Source organism: Lathyrus oleraceus, chromosome 7, assembly GCF_024323335.1.
Source record: "Lathyrus oleraceus cultivar Zhongwan6 chromosome 7, CAAS_Psat_ZW6_1.0, whole genome shotgun sequence".
Taxonomy (NCBI): domain Eukaryota; kingdom Viridiplantae; phylum Streptophyta; class Magnoliopsida; order Fabales; family Fabaceae; genus Lathyrus; species Lathyrus oleraceus.
In genome coordinates, this window is record NC_066585.1 from 476,720,461 (window position 1) to 476,743,417 (window position 22,957).

The following is a 22,957-nucleotide window of genomic DNA, read 5'->3' on the forward strand; positions in this document are numbered from 1 at the left end:
TTTATTGCAACACAAATAATACCTGGAGAACGAAGATACTTTGTTTTAGTCTAGATTTGGTAGAACAACAATTATGACTTGTTTCTGAATTATCTGGATTTCTGGTAAATAAGGAAAACAATGGACTTAGTAAATGTATATGGTTTTATTTACATAAACTACAAATAGCATTTAAATTCATGCACTCAAAAATAAACTAGAGTAAAAATATTCTTAAATGAATTAAATAAAAACCTCTCCATCCTTTGAGATATTATTTCTCTTTTCATCATTTTCCAAAGTTGTGTTTTATCTGTTATCACTGTGGAGCTCCAACCGATAGAGTAAATTTTCAAACGTTTGACCTGTTTCAATGAGAATGATAAAAATGTTTCCGAAAGAGTGATGATAATGAAAGAAACAATTTTTTATACATATTACAGAAAAGATAAATACACCTTATTGTCGAGTTTGCCGATGGATGAAATGCTTTGTTCATCCTTCCATGTGTTCAATTTTTCTTCAAAGTCTGTTATCTAAAATTTATTGCATAAGAATAGTGAGAATAACTATCACCCCATTTATATCTAACGTAAAAGCAGAAAATAAATTATTAAGTATAACTTACTTTAATGTCGAAGCAAGTTTCAACATTCTTTCGTCTCAACTCCTTACATAATTGAAAGATTTCACCTTGTTCTAGTTTGACGGTATATTAAAGCAAAAGAAAATTATATTTAGTTATTATCTATCTATGATATAAAGAATACAATATAAGTTTGGTATGTCGTGTAACCAAAATGAGAATCAACGTGTGAGCAATTTTTTCAATGTACTTAATAAATACCTGCGGGTGCGATAAAAGAATTTGTTTGTAGACTACATTTTTTGTGCTTTCACCATCTTCTCCTTTCAATTTTCCTTCCCTAGTTAAAACTCTTGTTGTAGTCTGTGAAACACCCCTGGATAAAGCCACATATAACTGTCCATGACTAAAAACATGTCGTGGAAGATATATTCCAACATTTGGAATGGTTTGTCATTGTGATTTATTTATTGTAATTGCAAAACTTAGTCGCACAGGAAACTGCTTTCTACTAAGGACAAAAGGCAGTCCATCCCTTGCAGATGTTTTTATTTTAATTCTATGCAAAAAAACACGTTTTCCTGCGTTGCTTCCTGTCAAGATTTCCACATCCAACATATTCATAAATAAACCATGACATAATAACCGGAGCCCATTACACAATCCATATCTAGGTACTGCTACATCCCATTCATTGAGATTATTTTTCATATATCATAAATGTAAAGTTCTGTATAATGTAATCCATTATAATTCATTATTTGTATAAATATTTTAGGCTAAATAAATCAAATGACTTTAGTAATAAATGTTTAATTTATTGAAATGTAAAAAATCTTTACACCGTTAATGCATATCAATTAATTCTGTATATTTGACCTACATGGCCTCACACAACCAACTCCTCGCTCATGCAGCCGCTGTCAAAATTTATAGAACCAACTATCAGGTACAGAGCCTTAAATGGAAATTTTGTTATGCTTGTCCATAAAATCATCTAACTCGAAATAATGGAAGCAGGCTTCTCAAAACGGTTCAATAGGCATCACCTTAAACTGTCACTGGTTTTTGCCTTTCTCAAATGACACATTAGATCATCAAGCTGCTCAACGCGCTCTTGATTTCATGTTTGGATGGTAATGGCTATTTCCTATCAAGTTTTCTCTTAACCCTGCATTTGTTCATATTGTCCGCAAAATCACGAATCACGACATAATGGCAACCGAATGTTTATGTTATGCTTCAAGCTTGTTAAGGAATTTGTTTGTAGGTTTATGCAGCCAGTGACAACAGGAGAGTATCCACTAAGCATGGTGTCTTTTGTGGGAAATCGATTACCAAAGTTCACTCGAGAGCAATCCAAGATACTTACCGGCTCATTTGATTTTATTGGAGTCAATTACTACACCTCAAATTATGCGGCCAATATACCACATTCAAATAACGACACAAGCAAATCTACCTATTTCAAGGATACTCATGTCAACTTAACAAGTAGGAATTTCCACCTTGTTCAAAACTCATGAAGAATTTTGCTTTGATTTTTTCAATGAAAAGAGGATAATTCCTTGTTCATTTTGCTTTGGTTGAAAATGAATTGCACAGGAGGTGATTCGGGGACAGAACCGTATTTGACTTCGCACTACCAACTTCTTGCTCATGCTGCTGCAAAACTGTACAAGACCAAGTATCAGGTCCTTTGCATTATTGAATTGTTTTAAACTTAAAATATTTTTTCGAAATCTGCGGTGAATCTTTAGGTCTTAAAGTACATGAGAATTGAACATCTCTAATAGAAGGGTGAAGCATTACAAAACCATGCACAATTGCTATATGGTGGTAGAAAATGCTTCTTTTTTTAGTCTGAACATATTGAAGCTGTTGCTAATTAAAAAACTTTTTTTTTATAATATATAGGCATCTCAAAAGGGTTTACTAGGGATTACCTTAAACTCTGATTGGTTTGTGCCTGTGTCTAAAGAGAAAGCAGATCGTGATGCGGCACAACGAGCCCTCGACTTCATGTTTGGATGGTAAAGATTAAACTTGACTATTCCTTGCTCAACAAGAGAGATTATATTAAAAATTTGAAAATATGATCATTAGGGGGTATTATAACTTATTCTACTCAGTAAGAAAATTGTGGACCAACTACATATTCATGTGAAGTTACGAGAATAATGACTGTAAACCATTTCCCAATATTGTCACTATTAATGGATATACCACAAGATTGGTATGTTGGTAGTCATTTTTATGTAGACTGATTTGTGTTGTTTACACAAACTATATATTTTCTTGGGAGCATGTAGAAAGTTGCATGCAAACTTCATAAGATTTCAGTTCACCTTGTTTTTTGAATTTAAAAGAAACAGTTATGTATGACCAGCTGAATTCAAATGCAGCTATGTACCATTTCCGCAAAGTATTAGGAGATCAGAAGAGTATTTCTTTGATTCTATCTGCACTTTGCATTTTGCATCAGGTACATGGAGCCAGTCACCAAAGGTGAGTATCCAAAAAGCATGCAATCCATGGTGGGAAAACGGCTACCAAAGTTCTCCGAAAAAGAATCAGAGCAACTTAAGGGGTCCTTCGATTTTCTAGGTCTAAACTATTATTCATCCTTTTATGCTGCTAATGCACCTCACCTACGGGGGGCTGAACCAGCCCAACAAACTGATGCTCTTGTTAATGTTACAAGTAATTATCAGTTAATTATATGCTTGCACTAGTTAATTTAGTTCCAAAAAGTCACCAAACAGAATTAAAATAAAACTAATAATACCTAATCTTTTGAACTTTATTGTTTATTATTTTTGAATGACAGATCAGCATGATGGAAAGCTCCCTGGTCCAATGGTATGTACTTCATCATTGCATTGCCAACTAAATTACATATCAATTATTTTCATTTTTTATAATTTATGCATGTCTAAAATATAAAGATAACTTTATTATAATTATTTGTAGGCTGCTTCCAGCTGGTTGTGCATTTATCCACGATTTCGAGAACTATTGCTTTTCATAAAGAAACAGTACAACAAAAATAGATTAAACCAATCCTGCATGAAGCGCTAGCAACGGAGTTTTAACATCTTCCACGTTTTTGATCATACACACATCAGAAGCATCCTCGACGGCATTAACATCACCATGCGCTGGCAAAGGGTTACTTTTGACATTGGGTCCGACGTCTCGAAATGAAAGAATCTTCTTCTCAACCAGGTCTCGCACAATATGCTTTAAAGCATAACATCCTTCTAAATCATGTCCAGGGGCACCCCCATGGAAAGGACAATGGGCATCTGGATTGTATCATGGAGGTAAAGGATTTGGTGGAGGACCCAAAGATCTGGGCGTCACTAACCCTTTCTGTAGTAACGATGGGTACAACTCAGTGTATGTCATAGGGATTGAAGCAAACGGAACTCTACCTCTTTGTACCCTATTTTGATTTGGAGGATTTTGTGGACGAGGAGCCGGTGCCCTTGGCTGTTGATAAGTAGGTGGCGCGGGCGCTTGCTGGTATACTGGTGCTTGTTGAATAGGTTGATTAACATGTGCTTGTGATTGGTTGAAATTTGGTCTGACAGCTGCCACATATGGTTGTTGGACATATTGTACTGAATAAGTTGGTTGTTGTTGAGCAAATTGGTGTTGTTTCTTCCATGGATGACTCCTCCTTTGACTGGTTGACACTGCATTTGTATCACCCTCCTTCTTTCTTTGAAATCCTCCAGGAAACTTTTTGGCATTACTACCAGATGTTTCAGAGGTAGTCATCATCTTTCCATTCTTCAATCTTAACTCGACCTTTATGCCCACGGGGACCAGGTCAGAGAAGCTCGCAGATACACTACTCACCATTCTTTCATAGAAAATAGGTTTGACTGTATCCATGAACCAATCCGCTAACTCCTTCTCAGCCAGAGGTGGTTCGACTTGCGAGGCCACTTCCCTCCATCGTTGCGCGTATTCCTTAAAAGACTCCTTATCTTTCTGGGACATGTTAAGCAATTGCCTCCTATCTGGGGCCATATCCATGTTATACTTATAATGTTGGATGAAAGCATCAGATAAGTCTTGGAAATAACGAATCCTACTCTGATTGAGGCTTAAGTACCATTTAGAGGGAGCACCCCTCAAGCTGTCTTGGAAGCAATGTATCATAAGTTTGTCATCCTCTACATGCGCAGCCATTTTTCGATAGTACATGATAAGGTGACTCTTAGGACACGAGTGGCCCTCATACCTATCAAAATCTGGGGTCTTGAACTTTGCAGGAATCACAAGACCTGACACTAAGCACATCTCCTTAGCAGTAGCACCAAAAACTTGGTCACCTTCCATAGCCCTCAATCTTTTCTCAAGCATCTGGTAATTCTCCTTCATCCCTCTTATGTCTTCCTGCCTTTCCTCATCTTCGTCTGAAAAGTCCGGAGCATGTTGTTGATCCTCAAAGTAAGGTTGCACATGTGCACGAACGAGAGGAGGTGCGAACGTGTGGACCACTGGATGATTTTCATTGATGGTCGGTAGAGGAGCTGTCTGCTGAGCGGATTGTGCAAAACCAGGGGTGCCTTCAACTGGAGGTGTGAAACCGGGAGGTAAACCATAGGTTGGCCAGGTTGTTGGTACTGTCCTTGCAGGTTGGGGTTCAATTGATGGACCGACGATTTCTAAAACAACCGTCGTTTGGGCGTCCAACTTTGCCCTGATGACCTGTAGTATTTCCATAACTTGACCCATGTTTCCACATAGGTCTTCGAGTTCTGAGCTTACTCGCTCCAATTCGTGCTCTTGATCTGCCATTCATTGACGAGCTCTGGCACGAGTATTATACTGGTGTTGAAAATTCAGCATGAAACTGGAGGAAGAAAGGACAGAATGAGACTCTGTTTTGAAAATGCATGAATGCATGTATGGATGCATTTTGTTTGCAAAACTCTTGGTTAGTTTCAATCATTCATTTCAAAAATGTCACAACACTTGTTCGCAAATATTTAAAATAATAAGGAAATGAAACACAATAAAATGAATCTCAAAAGCGATTTTCATTAATCTCATATCAAAGTTCAAATACAAACAACGTGCTCATGGCTTATGGGCTTTCCGAACCGTAGCAAGGTCGGTAGTTAACCCTTCTAACATTGCCTTACAAAACTTAATGAAATTAAAGACTTGATGCGGGGTGTTCTCTGGACACATGCACCAATCAGCTTCTTGCAGCTTCTCAGATAGTTCTCGCATGATGGAACTCGCAAATCCAGACAACTTCAGAAATTTGCCCTTCCACTCAATGTAAAGCCCTTGGAGATCTTGGATGATGCGCAAGTCTTCAGCCTTGGTCACCTCTATGTCCCTATAGAGGTTTCTCCAATATCTGCATTCACCTAGCAATACCATATAGGCAGCATCCTGATCCCCACCTTCAAGTGCCTGGATTCTAGCATCGGCTCGTTCCAAATGATATTTCAGCCGTGTGCAAACTCTTTCTGACTCTTCAGTCTTCAGCTTCTCGCGTTCCAGAGTATCCTTGTATTTCTGAATGGTATTCTCCAGTTCACGAGTACGAATCTCAGAAATCAGCCGTGCTTCCCTTTTCATTTCAAGGGTCAGTTCCAGAGTCTTGTTGAGTTTTTGAATCCGGAGTAGAGCTCTATCCAACTCCTCTTCCTTTGATTTGAACACAGATTTAGTGCTATAGAGCGCTTGTCCAAACTTTTCTCTCCTTGCTTCAGACTCTCTAGCTCTTTTGTTGGAGATTTCAAGCTCTTTGTCTTTCTTTTGTTGATCGTCTTTCAAGTTCCCATTCTCTATCGAGAATCGGCCAAGCCTGATTCTCAAATCAACATTTTCCAACTCCAACTCCTTGATACGGGCATTGAGCTTCTCTACATCTTCAGGTAATATGGGTTCTGGCTCAGGAACCAATGGATAGATAGAAGGATCAAATGGAAAAGGGAGTTTAATCATCTGAACCCTCTCTCTAACCCAACAAGTGTAAGGCTCTTGGGCAATGACATTTCTCTTACCCAACTCCTTACCTTTTCTGATAACTGCTCGCCAAGACCTCTTGATCTTCTTCACCATGGGATGATCTGCTTCAACACTATGTAAGACGAAAGGCTCTAGAGCTTCAGCTTTTGGAGGGCCATTCATAGGGTACCCATGCTGCCTCAGAGATAACACAGGGTTATAGTTGATGCAACCCTTAGTTCCTATCAAAAGCACATTGGGGAAGTTTCCAATGCTGACAATCACATTCTCGGTTTGCCAATCCCTGATATACCACTTAACATGACTGGAAGTGAGGGAATCTAACTTCTGGAAGGGCTTGAGTTCTTTTGAGACAAAAGGACCTTCTTCGGGCATATGGGATCTAAACCAGGCATGCAACAACTGCGCACAACATAAGACGATCCCTCCCTTCTTCTCATGACGATCATGGAGAGTGTAGTAGAGATCTGCCAAGAGGAACGGTACAGGGTTACCAGAGAGGAAAATTCTCACCGCCAGGTGGTCCACAAAATGGTCAATATTTGGGAAGAGAACTATCCCATATACCAACACGGCTAACACAGCATACAAGGCTTCCCAATTCCCTTCTTTTTCCATCTTCTTGGCCTGATCTTCCAAGAACTTCCTAGAAAAACCACTGAAAGTTCCTTTCACATCCCAATTGTCCACGACCACTACGCCAAACAAGACCTTAGACAACGCTTTTTTTAGCCTTAGACAGCGCTTTAAAGCGCTGTCTAAACCTCCGCTGCTAAAGGTTTAGACAGCGCTTTTTTGAATCTTAAAAGCGCTGTCTAAGCCCCCCCCCTTAGACAGCGCTTTGGCCAAAAGCGCTGTCTAAGACCCTCCTATTTTAATTTTTTTAGGTATACCTTAGACAGCGCTTTTCAAAAAGCGCTGTCTAAGCCTCCCACCTTAGACAGCGCTTTGGCCAAAAGCGCTGTCTAAGACCCTCCTATTTTAACTTTTTTAGGTATACCTTAGACAGCGCTTTTCAAAAAGCGCTGTCTAAGCCCCCCCCCCCCTTAGACAGCGCTTTTGCCAAAAGCGCTGTCTAATCCCCCCCTTAGACAGCGCTTTTTACAAAAGCGCTGTCTAATGTATATATGCCATTTTGGCCTTTTTTCTACCAATTTTTGGCTAACAAATATATATATATACCAATTCAAACCAACTTTTTTTATATTAAATTCAAGATCAAGCAATTAAGATCCAAAGTAGAAATAGTTTTAAGTAAACCACATAGAACATTTCAAGTTTCTAGCCACTGCATCTGTCAACAGACATTTTCAGTAGTTGTGATGAAGTTACCTGACCTCATTGTAACACATGTAATTCAATACAGAACAATTAAGATTATATATTAAAAGTTTTAGATCAAACATCAAACACTGCAACTGTTTTATTTTCAAAATACATAGAAACTTTTAGCATAGAACTAGAAAGCTAGACATGACAATGTTGTTAAGCAGAAAGACCAGCTTCTTCGAGCAGCTGTTTCACCTTAGTGATGTAATCACTCATTGCTTCATCCTTGGATTTTCCTGCAAAATAAATAAATATAATTTTGACTGTTGCATTGAAACTATAGATTGACGATGTCTTAGTGTCGTGTTTGTGTCGGTATTTCATAGCACAAAAGCACCATAACAAAATATTCACACTAAAAACCGAAACTTATAACTTTTTCTACCTTCAACAGCCTTCCATGCATCCCATTTAGCTCTGTCTTTCTGGCTGAAAATCCCAGGACGAGCTGTAAATCATACACAAAATCATGAACAATCATAATCCATAAGCCTTATTGCCTAGGGCATTTCTGTATTAGCCTACTTGAGTTTATCTACCGACATAAACATTAGCGAAACTGTTTAGAAGATCTTATAGAAATAGCTTATGACATGTCCATAAGTTGTTTTCAACTTATAACGGTTTGTTCGGCCTTAAGCTTGTGCCAGCCCTAACCCTCCACTCGTTATTGCAGGAAGGTGACAGTGAGGATTCAAAAGTGGAAATATCGATTTGAAAATGACTTCTTAAATAAAAGAAAACTCACCGGTGGTAACAGGTCCAAGAGTGGCTTGCTTGTACAATCCATAAAGGATAAGCAAGTTTTCATTTGATGGACTCTCTTTTAGAGTCTTGACTTTCGCAGCATGCTCCTCAAAATCCTCCTGCATCACATTAACCAAGTGTGTAATGCTTGAAGTAATCATTTACTTATACTTATAAGCATAATATCAAGCACATGCAGAATTTTGATACTATTTCTATGAAAATGAAAAACATTACATGTTATGTTCATGTTCAGTACAGAGATCAGATTTAACATTCCTGCATAAAATTCAGCAAACAGTTTGAATCACATCATTTGAATAACAGGGTTTTTTCATACTGATAGCATTGAACAATTCCCAGTAACCGATTGCTGATAAAGAACTCCCCCAATTATAGTAAAAAGCAAACAAACCAGACCAGCAGGACTAGCATGCTTATCCCAAATCGTCACATTAATAGCCACCGTGAGAAACTTATTCACAACCCCAGTAACCGTAAAAGCAGTAGCCGAAACCGCTTTTCTCGCAGCAAATCCAAAGAAACTGATAAGCAAACCAAACACACAAGACAAAGAAACCGCAAGAAACACATTCATCTCAAACAAACTCCCGGTACTCTAATATCCTTTAAGAATAATAGTAATTAGTAAATTCATAACCATGTAATATCTAATATAGTAAAATGTACACTAATATCCTTTAAGTGTGCATCTGAAGTATTGTAACGTTAAAGCATTTTAGGACTTTTAAGACAATATACTTAACTTTTTTAATTAATTTAATTTAATAATAAAATACAACTTTTATTACATAAAGGTAACTTTTGTTATAATTGTTAAATAAATATTATTTATAAACTATTTTAATCAATAAACACTATAAATTACATAAACTATTTGGGCCAAAACTCTTTTCTCGCAGCAAATCCAAAGAAACTGATAAGCAAACCAAACACACAAGACAAAGAAACCGCAAGAGACGCATTCATCTCAAACAAACTCCCGGTACTCGAATTAATCGCATTCGAAACCTCAAAATTCTCTCCAGTTAGAAACCAAAAGAAAGGAGCAATCATTAAAGACAAGACAATACTTTAATGATTCCTTGAGAAATACTAGGGGGACAAACTCTTTCTACTCAATTGAAGAGTATAGTTCCTATACTCTAAAAGTTTGGAAGTTCATAAAAAAAACTCAAAGCCAACAATACTTCATAACAATGGAGATTTCTTTCTTTAACAATGAATTATATCTCTTTTAAGAAAATATCATAATTATTTAAACTTGTTATATACCATAATCATCTAATGTAACTCAACCAAATGGAAGCAACAAAAGAGAATATCCAAATGAGTGCGACTTATCAAGTGAATATTCTGCATCCTTACACATTAATGATTCACTATCACATGAAAAAATTAGGTGAGTAACATTGAAGCCCTACTCAATCTGCTCATAGTATCTACAACTACTCTGGCTTGGTCCCCCTAGTCCTAGTTAGTTAGTTGTATATAGTTTTAATAAAAAAAATGGTAAATATTGTGCAGTTCAATAAAAAAACATGATAATATACCTTAGACTCTTCTCCAGGCGCTTGAAACCAACATTAACAACTCTGCCCTTAAACTGATAGATGCAAACCACAGCTATGTCATGTAGCATTTGAACAATCCCCAAGGCTGATGTAGAATCCAAACTAATAGAAGAGAAGGATTGATTATGATCTCATTGCCAATACAAACTCTTTCCTCTCTCCACCAGACACTCCTTGACACATGTTCTCATACAATTAAGAATACAAACATATTTGTCAGTATATTAAACTCTATTATGTTGTTTTCGAGCATGACATTGATTATGACTAATTGAGACTCTAGTGGAAGCATGAATGTACCTCTCCAAGCCTAGCTCATAGATACCATATGTGAACAAGCTGCATATGTCAATGTTTCTTTTACAGTTAGGTGAGGAAACATAACATCATTCTTCACTTGTCAGTATATTAACATTCAGAAGCAGTGTTGCATAGAAAATCGTCAAAAGAAACCTACCTGCTTTTTAAGAACTTGGAATATGGTTGATCATTGTAAGTAACAGATCCGCCAATTATTGGTCGCAGCTTTTTAAGAACTTGCAAACGGTTCACTATATGCCTTTGGCGCAGCTTTTCCTACTGTTGCTGGGTTTCCAAAGACATTCCAAAACCTGAGAGTCTCATCTGCGGCTGCAGATGCCACAGTACACCCATCCGGGCTCTGTGTCATGTACAGCACTCTCGAGGTGTGACCGTTGAGTTCTGCCATCTTCACCATCAGAACCAAAAACATATTTTGCCCTAAGAAATTTGCATCTAGTATGATGAATAAACAATAATAAAAGCATCATAAGAACAATTCCTAATGATTTATATGATAACTACCTGTTCAGAACCAAAAACATATTTTGCCTTAAGCAATTTACATCCTATACCTTCCATGTAGATTTTGAATCCCCTGTTTTCGCTGACCTGAGCATTTCATGTAATAATCCTGGAGAAGATTTCAGAACATAAAGTTATATGAGATTATAAGAGCAGAATGCAATTGGTCATAATTTAAGCAATTTAGTGTTAAAATTTCAAAAGTAAGAAAAACAAAATGCATAAAGAATCAATCCTTGTGATTTGTGAGGGAAGTATCCACTACACCTATTCAAAACATGTTTGATCTAGTTTATCTGCTATTGAAAAGAGCAAACAGTGCTGTATTAGATTAGGTGCAGTCATTTCATTAATATTGTAATTTTCCTTCTTTTTTTGTGGGAGACAAATGTACAAATTGTCAAAGAATAAAAGAGATGAACCAAATATTACTTGCAGAATTGGTGAAGAGAATATTCATTAGTGAAACAGAGAAGAAGAAGAAATTATCCTGAACTAGAAAAGGGAAGACACTAAATCTTGGATCCTGGACTATGTTAGAAGATTCTAATCGGCATAACTTAAAATCTTGCAAACTGCTGTCGGCACAGCTCGCATTTTGAGACACTAGCATGACTGAATTTTCACATATCTTCTAGTTTAACTAATAAAACTCAGAAACCAAACAAAAATTACAAGCGCCAAAACACAAATTATACTAGTGTTCACTAAAATCAGAACCAATGTGTGAAGAGCAAAGTGAAGTTAATAATGCCGACCTCAAAATCAAACCATGAGCATACACTGAATAGCATTCGCTTACAACCGGAAGCAACAAAAAAATTAAGAGAAGAAATAAACGGAACAAGTTCAACAATCATACCAACAAAAGGAAAAGGAACTTACTCTCGCGACTAATTTGTTTGAGGTTTTTGTATTCGCCGCCATAAGAGGAAGAATCGGAATCTGACATGGTGAAATCTATACCCTAAACCTAAACCACAGTCGTCGATGGATCACGAAACGAGAAGCAGAACCAAATCGGGGACGATCGGAAACCTAATTCAAGCTTTGAACAGAAAAGAAAGAAATGAAATAGAATCAGTTTATTCGAATTGAATGAGTTAAAAAGATTAGTGGAAGAAAAAGTTGAGATTACGATACGGAACTAGAAAACGAAAATGAGGAAGAGTTAGTTTAAAGAGAAGAGAATGGTTTTTACCGGTAGTTGAAGGAAGCATGACGTGTTGAAAGGTACAAAGATGGAAAGAAATTTCCCAGAAGCGTAGTGGACCGATTGAGGACGAGTCCAAAAGCGCTTTCTAAACCCCCTTAGACAGCGCTTTTGGTTTTAATTTTTTTTTTTAATTTAAAGACTTTAGACAGCGCTTTATCAAAAGCGCTGACTAAGGTCTATATTTAAAAGCGCTTTCTAAAAGCGCTGTCTAAGGGGGGGTCTTAGACAGCGCTTTCTAAAAGCGCTGTCTAAGACCCCCCCTTAGACAGCGCTTTCATTATTTTTTTAGAACATTTTCCGTGTTTTATTTTTATTTTAACCTTAGACAGCGCTTTCTTTTAAAAGCGCTGTCTAAGATGCGCTGTTAAAAGTCATTTTTGGCGTAGTGGACTTCAGAAACTTTCAGGCCCAAAGCTGAAGCTATCCTCTTGGGAGGAATATCTTCATCGAGCTTAGGAAATGGATTATGATCCTTCAAATTCCGGCCTATGATCCTCTCAACCTCCTCCAAGGTAGGAGCCAACTGGAAGTCAGAAAACATGAAACAACGTAGAGGTGGATCATAGAACTGAGCAATAGTCACTGCGGTCATCATGTCCATCTTCTCATTTAGGATGTCCAGAATTCTTCCATAGCTTTGTACAAAGCTGTTGAGTTTGATTGGTGTTATTTTTGCACTCAACTTCTGCAGGCTAGTAAGGTTCACGTTCTTGTATTTGAACTGAAAAGTGCCTCTTCTCTCAGGATTCATCTTGCTAACAAGTCTTGGACTCCTGAAATAATGCGAAACAAACTAAGAGTTTTTCTTTTTATGCATATGCAATGAATGAATGGATGCAATATTTTTTTTGTTTTTTCTTTGGATAGGTTCAAAGGTCGGAGGTAAGGATAAATTTGATTGCTTTTCCAAAACGGGGCTCTCACCGGGTATGATCTAGGGCTTTGTTACAAAGGATCCCTAGAGTCATTGATTCACAAGAATGTTTGACGCTTACGGGAAATACTTTCCGGTTGTCAACTCCATCAAGGGAATCTATTCTGGGTGAGGTTCTCGTACCGACTCTTACGAAGTATTCACCTCGGGAGTCCGTACTACGCAACCATCGACCGGGTTCTAGACAGGGTACTCAGAGTCATGGATTCAAAAGACTGTTTGACGCTTACGGAAAATACTTTCCGGTCATCAACTCCATCTAGGGAATCTATTCTGAGCGAGGTTCTCGTATCGATTCTTACGAAGTATTCACCTCGGGAATCCACACTACGCAACCATCATTTCTAGTTGGCCAAAGGTTCAATGTTCTAAAAGGTTCTTAGAGTCATGGACCCCTTTGAAACATCGAAGCTTACGAGGTATACACCTCGGGCGACAATATTTTCAAAAGAATCTACTCTAAGTGAGGTTCTCGTACCGACTCTTACGAAGTATTCACCTCGGGAGTCCGTACTACTCAACCATCGTCCTATCTTATGTTTTTTCCACTCTAGACTCGGGTGTAGAGTCTTTCCCACATGGTTTGCAATCAAATACCCAAGTACCAATAATCAAAATAGAACCAATATACAACAAATATAACAATATAACAATAAAGATAATAAAACAATAAAGAAAAGCCACACAATTAAACAAACAAAAGCACACAAACGTCCTAACTAGGCTTGACTCGCTTAGGGATTGTAAGTCCCCAATGAAGTCGCCATTTGTCGCACCTCGAAAAAATGGGGATACGACTTCAAAGCGAAGCGCGATCGCACGCTCGCAATGATGGACTGAACAGAGTCGCCACCAAACTTTATTTATTCCTAAGAAGGAAAGGGGAAATATCGATAAAACCCAAGACAAAGAAAGGATAAGATATGGTCATCGCAACCAATATCAGGGTTCGGGAGTCGATTATGCAAGGGGAAGGTATTAGCATCCCTCACGTCCGTTGTACTCAACGGGAACCATTAGGTTAGTTGTGTGCGTTAGTGTTAGTTCAAAATGTTAGGTTTTTCAAGTTATTAAGTGGGAAAGAATAGAAGAGAGGAGAATATTTTTGGATTTTTGACGAAGGACTAAGCCTAAGTTTTTTATTAGTGGGCCTGACAAGATTTACAAATCCTGCTCCTACGTATCTCAATAGAGAAGTCAAGGCTTACGTAGTTCTGGGTAGAAAATGTTTGTTTGTTGGTCGATTTTAGCGAAAGCTATATTGTATTAATCGACGAAAACATTGTTTTACCCAAAACAGATGAGGAGTGGACGCATACCACACATCGAACGAATTTATAAATCTACATTCGGAAAAGCGTCATTTATCTCTACTCAACAATCGTGGCCGAAACATTGTTTTGTATCACTTAAGACCATATATCTTTCATTTATGAAAAAGGATCTTTGATTAGTCGCACGGCGGCGAGAAAAGAGTTTGATCGGTTGGATGTATTTTGAGTGATGGCGAGAACTTGGATGAGCAAGATATACATCTCGAATCCTAGTCTCAGGAGTGCGTGGTATACACCACGTTCCATTTCCATCTTATTTGCAAAAAATGTTTAATAAGAATTGAGTGTTTTGAATTTGATTGAGAAAGGGTTTGAAGAAACCGCATTGACAATTTTAAACAATGGAGAGAGCTAAGATAGGCGAGGCATACGTCTCGAATCTTAATCTCAGGAGTGCACGGTATACACCATGTTCCATTTCCACCTTTATCGAAAAAAGTGTTAAATAAGAATTAGGTATTTTGAGTTTTGTTGTGAAAAATGACTTGACACTAGATCAAGTATTGATGGACGTTTAAGAGAAATTTGAATGAGTGTTTGAGAGAGAACAAAGTGGATAAATTTGGATGATGGCGAGAGCTAGGTTTGGCGAGATATACATCTCGAATCCTAGTCTCAGGAGTGCGTGGTATACACCACGTTCCACTTCCATCTTATTGAAAAGGTCTTAACTGTAAATTAATATTTTTTGAGTTTTTATTAGAAAAAATGGCTTGACGTTAAATCAAGCATTTGATGAAAGTTTGAAAGAAATGGAATAGAATAGGGGGGAGAAATGAATTGATTTGTTTATTGAGAAAATACTCGACGTTGGATCGAGCCATTATTTTTGATCTTTTGGAAATGGTTGATTTTATTCTTGTGTTAGTATCTAACTAAACAGTCAAACAAATAAAGAAATAAAACAGTACAAAATTATTACACATCGGGGGAGTAGGGTACATTTTGTCAAATGGGGATTCAAAATCATGAAATAATTAAATCGGGCCCAAACAACAAATAATGCAATGTATGAGTGTAAGTGCAAGAGAACTGGCTCATTGTAAGAAAGCCCAAGAGTAAGCTATGTGAGGTTGATGGCGATGCTTAAAAAGCAATCGACTTACAAGGGTATGAAAATGGGCTCGATATTGAATCGAGAAAAGTGTGATTTTAATAGTTTAAAACGGTTTTGAATGGATGAAGAAATTAAAGGAAACCAAACTTGTGTTATTAAACAACAATGAAACTAGGAGTATAGGAGAAATTATAATAAAACATAAACATGAAAAAAAAATGAATGCTCAAAGAAATAGAATGCCATATATGGGTATTGAACCCACTCCACTAAAGACCAAGAAACTACCCTCTCTCCACTAGACCATTTATGATTAGTTATTATTTACAATAACAGCTTGGGTATATAAACCAGAATAGGTTAACAGTATGAATTAAAATAAAAATAAAAAAGGGGTGGTCTATTTAATGGACGATTTATTAAATTAAAAAGGAGGAATCCCAAAAGGTGACCCTAGCCGCCTGGCTGTTGGGTTCAAAGGATTAAGGGTTGGGAACATAAAATAGCATTTAACTAAAGTTAATACCAACAAACCACAGTTAATGACCACTTGAGAAATCTAAATGTTCACTTAGTGGGATTTAAAAGTCTGCTTAATAGAGAGCAAAATAAAAAAAAAATGAAGAGTGAGGACGCTAACATCCCATAACTCATCGTCCCCCTCCCAAATTCATTCTCAGGAGCTCTCTACCTCACGCCTCTCTTAATCGTTCTCGACGAAAACTCTCCCGCTCTCAACCTCACGTTTCTCTCACCCTCAATCATCATCTTCAACCTTCGCTCACCTCTCTCAATCTCTCAAACGTCCATACTAGCCTTACAATGCGCTACCCTCAATTTCACTCTAAACACGAAAGCCATGGTTTCAAAGAGAATCAAGCAAGGAGGCTCACCTTCAGCGGTGATTCGGCGGCTATGAAGAGTTCGTATCTTCCTCCCTTCGCTAAGCTTTTCACGTCGTCGCCTGAAGGTTAGGGTTTCTGTGGTTCGGATTTTTGTTTGGACAAATTTAGGGTTTTTCCGCCTCCAAGGTTTTTTCGTGGTCCCCTCAACAGTATCCGCCTCTCTCCTTTTATACCCAACCTGTTAGGGTTTTGGATTTTGCTATGGAGATCAAAAAGGTATCCCTTCGGAAGTCCTTTAAGGTGCTCACAGTTGTCTACCTCATTTGGTGTTTGGTCTGGAAAAGGTAGCATGAGCTCTGTACTTTCTTTTCTTTGAATTTGTCTCAATTCCTCTTTTGGACTTTTACTGCTTTGCTGAGTTAATGTGCCTTTTTACTGCAGTGAAACGCGAGCAAATGAATGGAGAGGTGTCTTTGCAATGCATTGAGGTTCGGTGTTGCTTACGACAAATGCAGGTCTTTGTCGAGCTTGGCTTTGATTTTTTTGTGTTAATGTTGTGATTTCATTTCAATGGCCAATCTTCTATAGTTTATTGCCATATTATTTTTTATTTCAGATTTTTCATGCATATTTTTTTTGACCTTTTGCAGATGTGGACATAATCGCAGCAGCAACAACTAATTCTAACAAAAATGCATCAGCTATATTGCTTAAGAGGAAGCCTTGATTTGGAAGCTGGTTGATGAGCAGAGTTTCTATTTGGCATGGGCATTATGTATACGCTTGAAGAGCCTATAGTCATCGGAGAAGGCAATTCCCTAGTGCCAAATAGGAAACAATTTATCTTGGTAAGGTCTGGTGTGTTCTTTTCCTTTTGAGTTCTGTTATAAAATCTTGGCAGATTACAGTGATAGCATCCTCAACCTCCTTATGTGAAACTTCAATTGGACTGGCTAAAGAGATTCCCTCATGAGAAGTATCGGATATAACCTTCTTGGAATGAAGACGTGTTCCATTCAAGTTATTACCATTGACGTAGGTAGACATTTCTTCCTATTTTGCAAAAATTTTGTTGAAAGCATTTTCTTAGAATAAACTGACAGATAAAGGTCTTCAGCTCTTTTGATAGTAATCTCAGGAACTCCTTCTCTCTTGGCAGTTTCAAACGCAGGACTTTTTGCTTGACAATTCTACCTTCAGCAAATAAATTCAACTGTCCAGTTGAAGCGAGCACTACCAGCATAGACCATTCTCCATATACTTTTAATTCTGATTTGACCAATCTTGCAACCTAGTGTCTGTCTTTCTGAACTTGCACTTTTCTTTGTGGAACCTAAGGTTTTTGTCTTGTTGAAATTGCAGTTTTCGTCGTGGAATCAAGGGGCGTCCGATGAGACCTTTGATATGACCGTGATGCTAGGCTAAGCATGTACACACCGTCTTGGAAAAATGATGGGTTCAAGCACGAAACCAACAAGACTTTGCTAGTTCCCCTCAAAGAGTCCTGCAACATGCGTGTGAGTTTACTTTCCCGAAAGAGAACTCGACTTTCATCGTTTTTCCTTCTAGCATCTCCATAACCTGCTATATCCGCAAAATTCATCTTGCTCACAAAACTGCTTATACTTTCATTCTGTGCAGGGACATGGACAATTAATCCCAAGTGGCTCCTACGAGCACGCTCAACTCCTTTTTGGGTGCAGCTGTGTGTGCAGAACATGCTGGCACAATGGCCGAATAAACGGTAGAGAAGCCTCACATTGCTGGCGGAGAAAATATACTACTGGTCCAGATGAAAGATTGGATTCCATGGAAAAATCTTTGTAGCAAGCTATCAACGTAATCTCAAGATAACTAACAACCATGCAAACTGATCCAAAAGCTGCATCCATAAATAAACCAACCTTCGGGTGTGCAAGCAAAACATTGGCAATATCCTGAAACTGTGTTGATGTAAACCCACGGCGGGGTATTATTTATTTCATTTTAGGTGCAATCAAGATTATTTGGCATGAGGTTCAGTGAAACCGCCTGAACTGTCACAGGCTCGTTAGTATGCAGGCCTTCCCCTGGATCTTGAATATCCTCTAAAGTAGTATTAGTGTTTTGTGTTAGAGCAGTTTCCTAGGTCTTTTGTATCAACTTTTCAGCAACTCATTTTTCTGAATTTGATTCAGTATTGTCTTGTATCTTGTATGTGTAACATGTATCAATAATGGGAACATCATTTTCTATCTTATGCTCAGAATTTGGCACTTACATCAACTAGGATATGAACTGTCTAGCATCCATTTTGTATGAAGATATTTGATCATCAACCTTGTTGATTTTGGCATTAATCTTAAGATAGTGGATGCTATTTGGACTTAAATCATTTGCATAGACTAAGCATCCCTTTTTTTTGTACGGCAGGAGTGGCAAAAGGACCTATACCAGCAAACATGTCACAAATGATTTCTCCAGCTTGGAACATTGAAACTAACCTCTTGTATTCATGTCCCAATCTGGAATTCTAATAAACCAGCCTGTAACAAGCCTAAAAGTGGCACCCTATTGCTTCACTTCTATAATCATATCATGCTCTCCTGCTAGCCTTGCAAAATTGGCAAGGTATTCGAAGGGCCCACAGTTTCAAGTGCACATCGAACATGCTGTCGTCCACCAACATCACCACACAAAAGGTGAAGAAATCAGCAATTGAACTTGCAACAATTCTGGCAGATCCGCACAACTAGGTGCAACAAAACATATGCTAGATATGGCTTCCTTCAAGTTTAGGGGACATTCCCTTTGAGATTCAATAATTGGAAGGCGGATAGAAACAAGTTCACAAAAGAGTTCTAGGATCTCTCTTTGCATCTTAGAAACTCCATGTATTCATGTGGTGATGTTTTAAGGTTATGAATTAATCACTTGCCATGAAAATGACGGTTGTGAGTGGATGGATGTGATAAAAATGAATGAAGTGGCTGAAACATGAATAAGTATGCGTATGAATGAATGGAAGCTTTCCAATGTGAATGAAAAAAGGTGAATGCAAATTTGAATATGACATATAGAAATATGAGATGGAATATAAATGGAATCTCTTTGAATTAAGATCGAAAGGGAAAATGATGTTCTATGAGAAAGACAAAACACGGATTGAATTTAAACATGAGAATGAAAGTCATGACATTCCAACCGATTCTATCAAAATATATCAAACATCTAAAGCCAAATAGAGAGGTAAAAATCTAATAGTCATGGAATGGCAAGTAGTGGCAATGTCTAAACAATCAGTGTAGGTGGATAGATTCATGACCAGATGAAATGGTCATGAGGAGGAAAGAAAATGAATGATTGATGGAAAAAATTTCAGGACCAAAATCAGGGTATGACAGAATGTGTCTGTAGTGTGCATCAAAGCAATGTGTGAAAACCAAAAGGGTAAAAGCCAAACAACAATAAACATTTTTCTAATCTAAACAAAACATACATAATGGAACTGCCTCTTTTTTTTTTTGTTAAAATTGGACATGCTCTGTTTCTTTTTTGGGTAAACAAACTGCGCATGTTCTATTTGTCACTTTGTGAAAGGGAAAAGTGTTTCTTGAGATACCTTAAATAGTTTTTCACTTTACAATATCATAACAATATTTATTACATTTTAGTTTCTACTTATTTTTTTAATTACTACTAATAAAAATGACTTTTTCATTAAAATTAACATAATTATTAATTAATTTGATGACAGTAATGCTATTGGCCATAGTCTGTTTCTGTAATGACGTCATTGGTGTAATTGCATACAGAAAAAATATTGGATAGAAGCAATGGAGATGTAGCTGTTGATCAGTATCATCGTTATAAGGTACTGCTACATCCAATTCTTTGAGATTAATTTTCATATATCATAAATGTAAAGTTCTGTATAATGTAATCCATTATAATTCATTATTTGTATAAATATTTTAGGCTAAATAAATCAAATGACTTTAGTAATAAAAATGTTTAATTTATTGAAATGTAAAAAACCTTTAAGCAGATATTATGAACACAGATGCATACAGATTCTCCATCTCTTGGCCAAGGATATTGCCAAGTAATAGCAAATATTTGAATTTATTCACATCCTTAAAGAGTTTCATATGGTTGAATCTTTCATTTAAATTAACAACTCTAACAAATACGCAGAAGGAAAAGTAAGCGCAGGTATCAACCAAGAAGGAATCAAATATTACAACAACCTCATCAATGAGCTACTCGATAATGTAATGCATAAATCATACTATTTAAGGAGGGAATACTATATTACTAGTATATCATATTATTGATTGATGGAGTTATTGATCCAGGTCTAGTACCATTTGTAACCCTTTTCCATTGGGATCTTCCCCAAGCCTTACAAGACGAGTACGAAGGTTTCTTGAGCCCCAATATCATGTAAGTTTCGCGGAACAAATTTCTATATGCATGATCCATGTTAGAGCATTATGACATTGTTTGATCCATAAGGCTTGATTGTTCATGTTTTTGTTGTTGAATCTCTTTATGCAGAAATGATTTTCAGGACTATGCAGAGCTATGCTTCAAGGAATTTGGAGACAGAGTGAACCATTGGATTACTCTTAATGAGCCGCACTCTTACAGTATGGGTACAGAGCCCTACATGGCCTCACACAACCAACTCCTCGCTCATGCAGCCGCTGTCAAAATTTATAGAACCAATTATCAGGTACAGAGCCTTAAATGGAAATTTTGTTATGATTGTCCATAAAATCATCTAACTCGAAATAACGGAAGCAGGCTTCTCAAAACGGTTCAATAGGCATCACCTTAAACTGTCACTGGTTTTTGCCTTTCTCAAATGACACATTAGATCATCAAGCTGCTCAACGCGCTCTTGATTTCATGTTTGGATGGTAATGGCTATTTCCTATCAAGTTTTCTCTTAACCCTGCATTTGTTCATATTGTCCGCAAAATCACGAATCACGACATAATGGCAGGCGAATGTTTATGTTATGCTTCAAGCTTCTTAAGGAATTTGTTTGTAGGTTTATGCAGCCAATGACAACAGAAGAGTATCCACTAAGCATGGTGTCTTTTGTGGGAAATCGGTTACCAAAGTTCACTCGAGAGCAATCCAAGATACTTACCGGCTCATTTGATTTTATCGGAGTCAATTACTACACCTCAAATTATGCGGCCAATATACCACATTCAAATAACGACACAAGCAAATCTACCTATTTCAAGGATACTCATGTCAACTTAACAAGTAGGAATTTTCACCTTGTTCAAAACTCATGAAGAATTATACATTATATATACATTTTGTGATACTTTGCTTTGATTTTTTCAACTTTCTTTGATGTAAAACGTTTCCTGCTATGACTTATTACAACTGAGCGAAATGGGATACCAATTGGACCACGGGTGAGTAAGACTCTATTTCAATTATCGTTACATCCGAGACGTGAATGTGTGCGCATGCACGCGTATTGACATTTATATAATGAGACACAAATAACCAATAGAATTTATTGACATTTATATGATCAGATACTTCGTTTATATGATTTGTTTGTTTTACAAATAACTAAGAAACAACATTTATGCACAGGCTGCTTCGCCTTGGCTATTTGTTTCAGGAACTACTACTGTACACAAAGATAAAGTATAACAATCCTTTGATATACATCACAGAAAATGGTATGGATGAGTTGAACGATCCAACACTATCACTTGAAGAGGCGCTTTCGGATACTTATAGAATTGATTACTTTTATCGTCATCTTTATTATATTTCATCTGCAATCAAGTAAGTGGTAGAACCATCTCTCTACTCATTTCACAATCTATTCTCGGTTATAATTCCTTGCTTTTATGTGTGAAGGCATGGCGTGAAAGTACAAGGATATTTCGCATGGTCACTTTTAGATAACTTTGAATGGATTGCGGGATACACCATGCGTTTTGGAATTAACTTTGTTGATTACAAAGATAATCTTAAAAAGACACCATAAACTCTCTGCCCATTGGTTTAGGAATTTTCTTAAAAAACATTAGAGTTAATGTCTTGTTGATCTCCAATAGTATGATATGATCTTGATCATTAATCGTAATACAAAGTGAAAATTGTAATATTGGATTTGAATAACAATTGAGCTCTAGCTACAAGTCATAGTTTGTTTTTGAATAACAATGTGAAATATTGTAGTATTTTAATATCCTAATCAACAATAGGGTCTTCACTATATTCTGGTTTTGTATTATTCTAATCATATTCTATTTATCAAGTTTTTATTTAATTGCACCTTATATTTTAGAAATATAAGCGTAAAATTATAAATAAAGTGATCTTTATATTTTAGAAATAATCTTATTGCACTATAAAGATACATAGCCACGAGAATATGAATCCTTGGCGAGCACCTTTCTTTATTTTATTTGTCCTCTCCAGTTCCACGAATTACGAGACTCTGACTTTCTCATTGCACCATGAGAATACGTAGGCATGAGG

The 22,957-nt window shown here is 37.1% G+C and overlaps 2 protein-coding genes and 1 pseudogene across 2 annotated transcripts; 2 read left to right on the forward strand and 1 right to left on the reverse strand.

Annotated features, from left to right (window-relative positions):
- The first annotated feature begins 1,448 nt into the window (after nucleotides 1–1,448).
- Nucleotides 1,449–2,286, forward strand: LOC127104432 (beta-glucosidase 12). The gene is made up of 4 exons (XM_051041614.1): nucleotides 1,449–1,514; nucleotides 1,586–1,701; nucleotides 1,836–2,059; nucleotides 2,171–2,286. Exons 1-4 carry the CDS (start codon nucleotides 1,449–1,451, stop codon nucleotides 2,284–2,286), a joined length of 522 nt encoding a protein of 173 aa, XP_050897571.1.
- On the forward strand, nucleotides 2,223–22,503 carry LOC127100911 (beta-glucosidase 12-like; annotated as a pseudogene).
- Nucleotides 7,925–8,769, reverse strand: LOC127100912 (acyl-CoA-binding domain-containing protein 1). The gene is made up of 3 exons (XM_051038223.1): nucleotides 8,646–8,769; nucleotides 8,283–8,345; nucleotides 7,925–8,133 (listed from the first exon to the last, which is right to left on the reverse strand). Exons 1-3 carry the CDS (start codon nucleotides 8,767–8,769, stop codon nucleotides 8,054–8,056), a joined length of 267 nt encoding a protein of 88 aa, XP_050894180.1. The 3' UTR covers nucleotides 7,925–8,053.
- Nucleotides 22,504–22,957: the final 454 nt, after the last annotated feature.